The sequence below is a fragment of the Paramisgurnus dabryanus genome, chromosome 13 (assembly GCF_030506205.2).
Source record: "Paramisgurnus dabryanus chromosome 13, PD_genome_1.1, whole genome shotgun sequence".
In the NCBI taxonomy this organism is placed as follows: Eukaryota; Metazoa; Chordata; class Actinopteri; order Cypriniformes; family Cobitidae; genus Paramisgurnus; species Paramisgurnus dabryanus.
In genome coordinates this window covers 22,814,949-22,828,636 of record NC_133349.1, presented here as the reverse complement: position 1 = coordinate 22,828,636, position 13,688 = coordinate 22,814,949, and the positions used below count along the sequence as shown (strand labels likewise).

Below are 13,688 nucleotides of genomic sequence, written 5' to 3'. Positions count from 1 at the left end.
ATGGTGATGATACAGCTCCACATCTTTTTCTTGGGAGTTTAATTGTGTTGACATCTTTGTTGGTTTAATCTTTTGTTGGTTATTTAATGTGTAAAAAAATCTGATGGGGTTATACACTGTCAGAAATAGGGGTACAGTAGGAGTCCATTTCTGTCCCCCAAGGTACAATCTACACTAACGTACCCATATGGCTTATTATTGAACCTCAAGGTACATGCATGTAACTTTTTGAGGGTCAAAAAGGTACGTATATGTTCCCAAGCATTAAAAGATACATATATATGTATAAGTACAGTTTCTGTTAAAGGTACAATATCAAGAGACAGCCTCTGCCATTTTTTATGTGTTGTTCTATACAACGGCTGTAAATCTGGTTAAAATAGTAAGTCACCATGTGTCGCTTAGTGTTTCCTTTAATTGGGCACTTGGGTCTTGAAGTTTAATGTTAGTTTTCTTCTGTTCATTGTGTTCAAATATTATAAAAACATAAGTATTGTGATTTAATGATCTCATACAAGAAATTAAGCGCTGAATATAATATAGGGGTATAATTTTATGTTCTGTCAAGCCAGTGAAGCTCCTGTAAAACCCAACAGTGCTGTAAATCCATATAGCCTTAAGAATCAAATATTTTTCACACAAATCTAATCTATGGTGTAAATCAGACACACTGAGACATCAACAATCAGCGTATAAAACACAATCATGGTGACAATCAACAACAAAGTTTCATGCCGCCATGCATGCTGGGTACTATATATATATATATATATATATATATATATATATTATAGTCAATGATTAAACCCTGTCAAAGCCAATTTTGTACCCTTTTTGAAGGGTCCATTTTTGTACTGTTAAATAAAGGTACAAAATTGTCACCACAGGTAACTAGTTAGTGGCTAAATAAATGTATTGGATTCGGTACAAGTTTATAAAATAATTTCTGTTCAAATACACATGAACAGGTAAAATGCATTTGTTAAGATATTTCAAAGTTATGTGATAAAATTATTTTTGTTCTTAAAAATATAATTATGCCAACATACTAATTTATTTTATTAGAAAACTAAATGGATGACTTGAACCGTATAATAAAAAAGGCAGCCTATATTATAGCCCTATAAGAGTCAAGAATGGGAACTTATTTAATGCTGTTTAAAAAGCAAGTGTAGATTATTACAAATTTAAGGCAAAGTGTCAATTTTAGTAAAAATGGATAACAATATAGAAACAATCAACTCGTATTAATAAGTCAGCTGTCCTTCATAAGCGTACAGCGCCATCTAGCGACTTTATGAGCAGACTGTGACTGTAGCTACTTTTCACTGAATACACTGTAGTTGGCAACTTACAGTGCTTGAGCAACAAGGCCTACTATAATGCTGTAGTCATATAGAGATGGTTATGGATGACTAAATGCTGTTGTTTTATTTGGCACTGGATAAAGATCAACACACAGGTTTTTTGGGAAAACTTTTCTTTCCACATATTAAAGTCTTTCAGTTTGAAGACAACAATACAGTAAAAACTGCAGAGATCTGAGAGAATCTGAAGCAATTTGAGCAAACCCTGTACGCACTGTGCACATTATATTATTGTTTTTTCAACAACGCTTTTCTTGACTTTTTTGCTCTGGGAAACGCATTTGGACAGCCTTCATAGGCAACATAATGGAATTTGTTAGAAATATAAACAGAGATCACCTTTGTGATGACTAATCCCATATTTGAAAACTACAATACTAATTTCTCACTAGAAATGCAATCAAAAGGTGTAAAAAATGAAAATTTATTTTTTACTCGACCAGGCTCGACCAATCACCCTCCCTGAGCATGCCCACGAATAGAATTGTTGCACTAGAGATGAAGGTAATCAAACCAAACATTGGATTCAAACGTGCCCTATTTTTAACAGTCTATGGACATGCCTTGATGCCTTCCTGCCTTAGAATTTTTGAGCTGTATCTGTGTTTGTCGTTGCGCCCATGATTTTAACTTTATAACTTTCTGGGTAAAATGTTTTTTGGGATCCCATCCAAACGATACTTCATGTAAATTAATAATGAAACAACATCGAAACTGCCCAAACTGGTCACTCTAGCATCAGCGTTAGCCATCAGGTATGAAACTTACCTTAAATGAGGCACTACAGTCCAAGGGCATAACCTGACCTTCCTATTGGACACTCAGTTCTTTTTACACACAGTTTGTTAAAGTTCACCTATTTCATTGCTAAAAACAAAGTTATTTTGTGTATTTGGTATAATACAATGTGTTTGCATGGTTTATGGTTAAAAAAAGGCATTATTTTCCACATACTGTACATTTTTGTAGCTCCAGATTTCACTCTCTCCCTGAAATGCACAGATTTGAAAAGCTTGGTGTCCCTAATGGGTCAGCTAATCTTTACGTTGTGATTGGTCTGAATACCTCTGACATCAGCCGGAAATGTGACGCTCCTTACCATGTTTGAAAGATTTGCGCACAATGCAATGCTAACAGAAGTTGACTTACAGGCTGTGAGTCTGAAGCAGGAGGAATTATGATAATGTCGGTCTTGTCTACATCACCAATCCCAAGAAGTGAACTGTTGCCTACAATCATTTACAATTTTTTTTTACTCTTTTGCATATCATTAACGTACTAATACTCACCTACACACCAAAGGAAATGTAAAATTGTGAATCGGACCATTGGTGCTCTTTAATTCTTTAATGTCAATAACTTAGGTCTTGATAGGTCTGTGGTTAGGTTTCATATTCAAAACCCAAGCCCACATTCTCGTCCACATTCGTTTTAAAATGCCAGGAGGACGCTGGATATTAAAGGCAGAGTGCACAATTTCGGAAAAACGCTTTGGAAAAGGGAGTCAGACGACTACCAAAACACACTTGTAGCCAATCAGCAGTAACGGCGCATTCACACGAGGCGTCAGCGTTTAACGCTTCCCATTCACTTTTAATGGGTGACGTCATGCGTTGGCGAACTGATTTGTGGATCCGTCTGCGCCGCCTCACTGCCGTTGCTCCAGCAGAAGTTGAACATTTCTCAACTTTTCAAGCGGCAACGCGAGCGTCAGCCAATCAGATTGCCTTATGCAAATAACCTAGGCAGAGCCAGCCAATTACGTTTATGGAAGATTGGAGCATGTGCTGCGGCCACTGTGATTGGCTGTTGGCCATGCTTCAGACAAGCCTCCGTCAAGCGTTTACGCTTTCGCCCCGTGTAAATGCGCCGTCAGGTGCATGTCTACTAAATTACATTGTTGCCTGGGTTTGTTTAGGTGATTTCAAATGTCAACATTGGCTTTCAGAGATTGTGCACCCCACCTTTAATGACAGTGAGATACAGTTACAAATTTTATCCAATAAAACAGACACATTCTGGTTTCACACAGGTTCTCCAAACAAACAGAGAAAATAATTACTATGGAAACCATACTTGTGGACAGGAGTTTGCATTTTTACTGCTGCAAAATGATAATAAACTGACGTGATCTCCTTAAATAATGTAGGCCTTAAATCTTTCTGAATATTATGTTGGTCTAGTTTTAGTATAGTAGCACTTTTGTTTTTGTTGAAATTATGGTTACCACGTTCGACTTGGTATGGACTACATTTTTATGCTGATGTCTGGCGGTACCTTTTTTTTTTACTGAAATGACAAACGACTTCTAAATATCAAAGATTTTAGTGCAGACCATCTGTAATATAATCTTTCCCACTAGGTGTCGCCAATCCGCTGGCTGTGGCACTCGCACCTTCAGCGCTGTGTCTTCATTTGAATTTGAGCCGGAGGGAGTCCCCCAATCCCGCTCCAGACATCAGACTGAAGCTCTCCCGTCCCGTCCCGTATGCAGCAGTCTGCCTCAGCACCTTGCCATACCAGTCCGATATGCCCTTGGATACTACCGACACTCATCTTGCAAGAAACTACTGTTGACGCACAGAGTATAAACATTAACCGAAGAAACCGGAGTGTACCTGGATTGTCACTTTTGCACTGCGTCTAAGTCTGAAGGATTTTTGTGTTTGTGCCGACTTCTTAAAACGACGTGTATGGATGTACCATGGCTACGTTTTCATGCAGGGTGCAGTTCTTAGATGATACTGATCCATTCAATAGCACAAATTTTCCCGAGCCGACCCGACCCCCGCATTTCACATTCAGAGAGGATATACCGCTCATCAATCAGATCGCCGGAGTTCACAGACTTCTCAAAGCCCCACACAAGGTATGTCACATTTACTTATGCATATTGCTTTCATCCAAAAAATACGCCTTACAGTGCTTTCAATACATTTTATCAGCATGCGTCTTTCCTGGGATCGAACCCGCAACCTTTGCGATGCAAACGCAACCGATTGAGCCACACGTAACGTTTCCTGCACTCGCTGTAGTCTAAATCATCGCATTTATAACAGTAGATACTTTACTACTGTATATCTGATGCAATGTATCTGGAGGACATCATGCACTTACGCTGTGCCAATACTGATAACTGATACGATGCCAGGATACTTCACTGCGTCTCGCGCGCACTGCGTCAAGGCTTGCGCTTGCCTGCGCACCCTGTGTGTTGTTTATTTTTGTCATAACTCCAAAATCTTATTAAGACTTGTCAAAAGTAAAAAAAAGATTTATACCTGAATTGTTTATAAACAATCGTGAATCATCACTTTATGACGTCACACTGAACTTGAGCAGTGCTGTAGGGAAATGGCACGAGGTAGCTCGTGCTGATAATATTTACGCATTTGTCAGACACTTTTATCCAAAGCCACTAACAGTGCATTCAAACTATACATCATTATGTGTGTTCCATAACACTGACCTATGACCTTTAATGCAGTGCTCTGAACTACAGGAACACTGGATATTATGGATATTCACATCCTGCCTCGCAGCCTGTAATAAACCTCACCCTGCTCTCCTTCATTATAGGCATGAGTCCAAATCAAGGCTCTTCTTCAGCTGGATAAGTTATAATTGTTGTCTTAAAGTTCATTTTCAGCACATAAACAGTGTTATCCTCTGAGCAGGTTTGTGAGTGCTGTTATTGTGGTCTTAGAAGAATGCATACTGTAGCAGCTGAGGGCCATACTTGGGTGGACTGAGTGCCTGAGCAAGCATGCCATGTTCATATACTCTGGAATCTACAGCTGTCATTGACACTGTCAGTGATGACCGATATGATTAAGAGGTTTCCCCGTGGGGCCAAACCATGTTTGACTTAGCATTATTGTATTGTATTATTACAGTACTACCCAAAGATAACCTGCAGTTTTCCCTCATCCACTGCAATAAAGGAGTCTGTTTTGAGCAAATATGAATCAGTGGTGTATGGTGAACAGTGAGAATGAGATGTGATGAGGCAGAACGCATTCAACATCATCACGCAAATGAGGCGGTTGCATGGTCCATCATCATCTTGATTGTTATTTTCACTCAGAGCAACATTAACTGATAGATCTGATTAGGTTTATTATGTGTCCTGGCTGTCATACAAGGAGGTTTTGAAACTTTTAGATTGTTTCTCAAAGATAGCATTGTTAGAGCTTTTAATATTGTATTCCTGTAGGACTATAATTTTAAACTAGTTTGACTCTCTGGAACATACATTATTTGTCTGTTCACACTTGAATAAAATCAGGAAGAATCCCAATGTTTATGTTTAAAATAGACATGTTTTAGCGGCAATTGAGGTCCATGACAAATACAGGGGTTGCTCGAATAGATTTTGCCTAAAAGAACATGAACCATATGGCGTGACACTATATTGTTAGTATTCAATGGCCAATTATTTAGACCTCTTGGTGATAAGAGATCTTTGCTCAGCCAATAAGAACAAACAATGTTTCTTAAGAACATTAGAGGGTCACGAGGGTCAAATGTTTGTCATCACGGTTTGACATCATTTACACACTTTGATAAGATATAGTAGAGATATCAAGTGCAAAAAACAAAACCAAGAGATTGAATACAAATCAGTGTACATTTATTTTCTGCGGATGATTTTTGCCTTTACTTTATTCTGTCAACCACCCTTACTTTCTTGAATTTTCTGTTTCCATTTGCCTGATTTTTTTCACTAAACAGAAAAAATACTGTGTCAGTGTAATGTAAGTGCTGCTCTAGCTGCAAATTCGACTAATATGATTTACGATACGTTCAGAGTCAGACCTTATGGGATAAGATGCTACTCGTGGTCCTGTATAATCTTTATTGAGATCTACAATTGACCATGATGATACAGTTGTTTAGACACTTGTGAATGGTGTTTCATGTAGTATCTCACCATACGTCTGACTGGTGATGCTCAGGTCATACTGGTATTAGTAGTTCACCCCTAAGACTGCCTCCATGTGAGCAGACTGTGAGATAAACACAAACAGAGATTGAAGAGCATTATGTTCTTAAACCTTAAGGAAAATGGCTTGTGCTTTTTGTAATGTTTGACAAATTTGTCAGAAACTTGTTAACTTTGGTTTATTTTATATTGATAATAATCTGATAATAGAAACTCACAGACAAGAAAAATCAGAAATGTAATCTTTTTAACATCCGGTTTATTATTACAAGACAGAAAACAGCCAGAATAAAGAGCCAAAGTAGACATGTTTAAGGACTTTTTTAAGTGTTGTACCTCTTAGATTTTATTCCTTTGAAATAGAACCCAATTAGGGATGTGCATCTCCATAACTGAGTCTGATGGATTCGTCAGTCCAATTTCGATTCGGTCCAACACGATGTCATTCAATGAAGTATGATGCAATGAAAACATTGTATGCTATGCAATTTAATATGGTACAGATAGTTTCAACACTATTGTGCATGAGCGTTGGAACCATTATAAGACCACTTTAAGACTACACTGTAAAAAATATTTGCTGCCTTAATTTTTTTGTTTATTTAACTCAGATTTACAAATCATTTTAACTTACTATTATTTATCTTGACTAGAAATGAATTGTTATGAAATATGTCAACTTCATTTTATAAGTTGTAGCAACTCATCTTTTGTCAAGATAAATAATAGTCAGTCAAATCCATTCCATTAAAGGAATGGTCTAATAAATTAAACTCTGTTCCGCATTTTTGCTACAGCCTTAACTTTCCTGCTGCTGCTACCTCAAATCCATTCCATTTCAATTATATGGACTCATTTAGGTCCATTCATTGACTGGCCGCTATAGACCCCCATGTTAAAATAGCCCAACTTTACAGAAGAAAATAATACAATAAGTTTACAACCTAGTACAAAAATAGATTTTGGTCTGTATAGCTACATTTTTCCCTTCATGACAACTGTGAGGGGGGTGAATTTTTTTGCAACTCATCTCCAGTTAAATGATATTAAGCCTTACAGTTCTGCATTATTAAGGGCGTAGCCACTTGAGTGACGGGTGAACTGTCACTGCTGTCACTAGAATCGAGCTAGGTGGGAGTGGTTTCAGCAACCAGCCACCTCAGCTTCACCCATGTCCCACCTCTTTCCCCATTTTCAGATTTACGCGAGTGATGCGCAGTGACGCGATCAAGATGGCGACAGCACGCAATGCCTACTTTAAGCTTCAAAACCGATCTTCAGAAACCTATGGGTGATGTCACTGACACTACGTCCATCTTTTTTTTACAGTTTATGGTTAAAGAAATTAAACTCTGGGAATAAACATTTCCTCACTGTCTATCTCTCACTTTTTCGCTTTTTTGTTTTATTTCACACACGCACACAAATCACTCACGCTCACTCTTGCGCTTGATGTATGCGGCCCTGCACCGAGTAACTTTTTTCGGTAAGCCTTTTCTGTCTGCGCATGGATTTTGCTAAAATTACAGAGTCTGGTAATGAGAAGTTATGCTAAATGCTGTAAAATATAGGCTAGCCCTTCACATCTGCGGCTGAACTCTGGATTAGCCTTACACATTGTTATGCAGAGTTGAGGTTTTTTGCATCCCTGTGTATTTTTCGGCAGTGTTTGCAGAAAACCTCCACGTTTATGGTTGGCTTTGCATGCCTCTACAATACAAAGGATTTTGTGGTTCCTACACATGACATGCTACAAACCTCTTTTAACGTGCTAATTGCACACTGACTGTATATTTAGAAAGCGACCAGAGACGATGTTTTTATATATATATATATATATATATAATGAAAAACAAACACGTAAACACTCGCTGTCGTGTCGACTCGACACACATCAAACAAGTGAAGCGTGTTGAGGACTTTTTAATTTAGTTGATGCACGTTATTGCGTCATTTAATTATGACTTTGATGTAGAAGTAGAGTGGCATTCTTTAACATGTTGGCACGCAGACGGCTGTCTGTTTCACAGTTCACTACTTTAATAAATAGCAGAATGTTTTAATATGCTACATTACAAGGATGTTTTTTATGTATTCTTCCAGAATCTAAATAATTTTTCGGCTACCAAGGCACAAGTAAATGTGCAATAGATGGAAACGGAAGGATTTTCCTGTATGGGAAAAGCAAAGTTTTCATTTTTCTGAATGCTATACTGTTCCACTAAACTAAATCTGGGCCTTAAGATGAAATCGAGGGTAAAATTTTGTGTGAGCGATGCTCGTTCCCAGTCTACTCTTATTTTTAGGTCATCGTCAGATCTGACTTTGCTTGCCAGTGCTCTATTTTGTGGTTGGAAGAGGAAGGCCAGGCCCGGCTTTCCAGCCTCATGACCACACAGGGTCACGGGGTCAGTGGCTGGGTGGGGACCCATCAGTTACTGTATACTGTTAATCCAGGAGCTTTGTACTCAGATTAGCAGCTCTCCCTGTCCTGGAAGTCTTCGCTAGAGCTTTAATCCGTGCACTACTGTTTAATCAGGATGTTTTTGTGTATTTATCCCTATCTTTAAATGCTGTATATTTACCTTGGGATAATCTCAACGTCATAAACCGTCGCATACATGAATTCACAGTATGTGTGTGTTAGTTGGCCTGTGATTGATTTCACAAAAATAAGAAACAGAGAATCGGCAATCGACAATATCACATCTTACTACTACACCCTGACAATTGATTTAAGGGCACAACAGATGGGTTGAAAAGGTAAATCATCAACTGTTGAGTTGCTAACCAAATAAAACAACTTTTTTTTAAACTGTACATATTTAAGGAAGAGAAAAACATTTAATAGATGACCAAACTGTCCAAAATTACATTATTGTGTAGATCATTAAAAGTATTCCACTCCTATACTGACGCTTGCACGTGACATCGCCAATTGTAGGTGGAGACTTGATTCAGATTTAAAGGGGTCATATTATAAACATTTTTTAAATATGTAAAATAAGTCTTTTGTGTCCCCAGAGTGCGTATGTGAAGTTTTAGCTCAAAATACCCAACAGATAATTTATAAAAACATGTTAAATAGCCACTTTGTAGGTGCAGGCAAAAATGTGCCGTTTTTGGGTGTGTCCTTTAAAATGCAAATGAGCTGATAAAATGCAAACAATGATCGCAATGATGTTTTTTTGTTAAAACTGAAATCAATAATGCTGTCTATTATTTTTTTTCTCTTTCTTTGTCTTTGCACAAAATGGCATGGTTGGATAGTACTAGGGTTGCCGCGGTGACAGAATTTTCCCACCAGTTAATCAGCGCGTCACAAACCCGAAGGGGTTTATAAATGCGTATGCAGACTTGCACATTTTACTTTCACTTTTAAATTACGCAACTGTTTAAATGCAGTGCTTACGTACTCTGCGTTAAATCCCGTATGAATTTGCGTGGAATGCGAGTCCAACAGCTGGTAATTAAGTACTTGAGTCAATGTGCGCAGGTAATTCAGACAGAACCCGCCAGTCCCAAGCAGAGAAACCGGCTACCCATATTTGAAATGTGATAAAAAGAGAACTAATGAAGGTAGGGTGAAACTTTTTCTTTTTTTGTTTGTTTGTTTGAAAGCAGAGGGTCTGTTTTTTCATTTAATATATTGCATGTTTATATATTTTAAGAAGAGCATTTTCTGGGAGGCATCAAACTTTAGCGAAAATCATAAAAAATGCTGGCGGGTTTTCATCTTAATACTTATTTTTTTTCCCTAATAACTTAATCTAAAATTAATTTTGTGCATTATTTATTTTAAACAGTCAATCATTTTTTTATATTATTTTTCAGTCATAATGGATTGGTAGTAAACTTGATAACATGTTTGCCATAGTGCTTGTTTTTGGATGCAATCACCTCCCTATTAAAAGGTCTGATGTCATTCTAAAGAGAAGCTGGCAAATCTCACACCATCACTCCAACGGTACAGCTGACATGAAAGAAAGTGGAGCTGATCCCAGCTGTGTCTGATGGTTATCAGAACCAAGAGTCACGCCCGGCCCGGTGACGAGTCTGAAGTACCTGCATGGGGTCCTTTTCAGCAAACGATCTGGGTCGATCTGAAATAGATGGAGCACATCTGGAGACAACAGAACAGAAAATGTTTTTTCATCTGTAAATTACCCTGCCAAGTTCTTAGGAAGCAATCTACTTTCTGCCTCTTGAAGTTGTAAATACGTTCGAAGGCTCAAGCCAAGACGAGGGAGTTTTGGCCGGAGACTGAAGTGCAACACTTTAGTTTAAGGGTCTAACATAAGGGTCTTATAATAACATTATGGGCTATATATAACATCTGCCTGAGGATTTATGCCCCGCTGTATCAAGCACTTTAATGTGTGCAGTGTTGTAAAAAAGGAAGAGTATTGTCTTCAGATCTAAGTCAGAGTTATTTTAAGCTAACAGAGCTTGAAGTTACAAGATGATTCAGGATCGGTTCCCGTTACTTCAAAAAGAACGAGGCGATTCAATTCTAATCTGCATCGCTTCCCTGGCCTTCTGTGACGAAAACCTGTACACCGTGTCCTTAGCAGGCACAACTATAAAGCGCCATGCAATACAAACCTCAATATCTGTTCTGTTAATCTGGATTTTTCCTAACCTGCCGTGACCAAGTAGGTCTGTAATACCTTGAGAAAGATATCCGCTTACATTCCCATTTATCTCAGTGGCAGTTGCTCCATTTAATTCCCTTAAACATCAATGAAGTCTCCAGAATCTTATATTAAACATCAAAGCTTACTGTGATTTGGCCACTTTCTGCAGTATTTCAATGTCAGTGAGTAGAGTAAATATACTTTATTCATGCCTTTCCTCGAATGACAAGGCATGACAATAAACCTGCGCAACCTACAATCCTATACTACCATTAAGCAAACCTCAAGCAGGATTGTGAACCCTAAATATAGTAAGATTATCTTGAGCTTGTATGTCTGGATTTCTTATCAGCGTCGGATCTGGGCTCAAAATCTCTGTAATCTACATAAACCCTAACCCTGAATAAAGCATCTCTGTTTCCATCTAGTTGCTTCTTTTATATCTTGCCACATTGAAAACATTGTCAAAGTTAAACTGTTTTAGCTCCGGTGGGCTTTCTTTGGACTGACAGGAGATTAGCTACAGGAAGATCTCTGGAGTACAGATGATGGTTAGCTTTGCCTTTTGGGGCCAAGAGATGATACTGTGTAGTCAACGTTGCCATGGTTAACCACATGTCTGGTGTAAGTTCTCCAACATGACATGATGTTTGGGCACCACAGAGCTTCCTCAAATGAATAAAGTGGTCTTGAGATCAAAGCTTTTGAGCCCTTAATGTTTTTAACAGCATCATTCCTCTCTTTCTACCTCTATCTGTCTTTCTCTTTCTCGTTCTCAACTTTTAATTTAACAACCGCTGTTCATGATGGGAAATTAGATGACAGAGTCCATTAATAAATAATTTAAAAGGCAGTCAAAGGTTAGGTCATGGCTTCATGTTATATGTTGTTGAATGACTTTCACTGTCACAACTTTCCAAATATCACACATCAGTAATGTCTACATCATCGGTGGGGCATGGCCTGATGGATAGAGAGTTGGTCTTGTAACCAAAGGTTGCTGGTTTGATTCTCACAGCCGCACCCTTTGCATACTTTCCGTTTACACATTGCCGTTTTCAACGAAATACGGAAAACCTTTAAGTAGTTTTGGCCATTCATTCATATGATTTTTGGGGCCTTGAAAATGCAAACTTTTAAAAATATTTAATACGAAAAAAAAAAATGATAGTTATTCACAGCTTTCAAAACTGCCTACACTGTCAGAAATAAAGGTACAAAGTTGTTCCTTTTTCTGTCGCTGGGGTGGTACCCTAAAAGGTACCTTTTTGTACCTTTATGGGTATACAACACATTGAAATGTTGTACCTTATGGGGTACAATAATATACCCTAAGGACCAATTACCTTAAGGAACAATTTTGTACCAGTTAAATTTTAGGGGTACAAAACAGTTAACTGTACCTTTAAAGGTACACAATAGATCCTTAAGGAACAGTAATGTTCCTCAAAAGGTACAACATTGTATTATGTTTATATACCTGTAAAGGTACAAAACGGTACCTTGGGGTACCACCCCAGCGACAAAAAAGGTACAGTTTTGTACCTTTTTTTCGGACAGTGTACTGCCAAACTACATAGTAGGCAAAAGGCAGTAGGCGAAGCGAGTAGTATCTCCGAATTCATAGTATTCGAAAAACAGTAGACGAAAGTACCCGGATGACCTACTACTTCTGGCAAGATCATTCGATGGACACTTTACGATCCCGTGAGCCCCGGAGGAGGAGTTATCCAATGAAGAAGAAGAAGCAGAGGCGTTTTATTCTAAAATGTCTAAAAGCGGTAATGCAGCGCTATTCAAACGCAAATACATATATTAAACAGCTGTTACCCCACCAGCATTTTTCATGATTTTCACAAAGTTTAATGGCTCCCAGAAAATGTTCTTCTTTAAATATACAAACATACAATATATTAAATGAAAGAACAAACCCTCTGCTATAAAACAAAAAAAGTTTCATCCTACATTCATTAGTTTTTTTTATCACCTATCAAGTATGGGTAGGTTTCTTTAAAAACACCAAATTTTGAGCAAAAAGCTGAGATAATTGCCTTTTTGTAAAGGACTTTTGATAGAGATCAGATGCAGAGCGATCCTCAAAACATAGACGGACATACAGCTGTTTGCCCTAGGACGATAATTCCCAGTTTTAAAAGTTGCAGTATTATGGCGGAGAAAGGGTAAAATTGCACTTGTTTAACGTCATTCCATTCAATATGGTGTATGTAGTACGTCCAAATTCATTCATACTATCCATAATCATACCATATATTACCTACTGTTTTAGTGGTCGATGAGTGGTACTTCGAACACAGGGATTGTCTTCATATAAACTACATGAATTTGTGAAAACAGTGATGTCATGCACATGTATCATGTGTTTAGACATTGTGTGACATCGCCAACTACTGGCCTGGAATGGGTAATACGGCATTTTAGTCATTTTTGCACATCTGTGTGAACTATAAATGTATTGTATTGTACACAAAAATGCGAAGGAAAAATTTTTATTTTTAGTACATTGTTGTTGTGTTTACATACCCTAACACAGTTTTCTTTACGTGATAAAAACTTTCTGAGAAGCATTTAAATATTCCCTCATTAAAGCACTGTTCATGCAAATAATGAATAATACATGCAAATAATTTGTTACCCAAAAAATATGCACGTTTTTTTTTTTATTAACATTTAAGTTAAACAATTTCAACTTGATTTAATAAGTTATGTCAATTTATCACA

The 13,688-nt window shown here is 37.7% G+C and overlaps 1 protein-coding gene across 3 annotated transcripts in view; it reads left to right on the top strand.

Moving 5' to 3' along the window:
• Nucleotides 1-3,811: 3,811 nt before the first annotated feature.
• fhod3b (formin homology 2 domain containing 3b) overlaps nucleotides 3,812-13,688 on the top strand; it is a 168,849-nt gene continuing 158,972 nt past the window's right edge. For all 3 annotated transcript variants that reach the window (XM_065246000.2, XM_065245999.2, XM_065245998.2), the window contains exon 1: nucleotides 3,812-4,236. In XM_065246000.2, coding sequence (XP_065102072.2) covers nucleotides 4,072-4,236 — 165 coding nt within the window. In that variant the 5' untranslated portion in view covers nucleotides 3,812-4,071. The remainder of the gene's footprint in view (nucleotides 4,237-13,688) is intronic.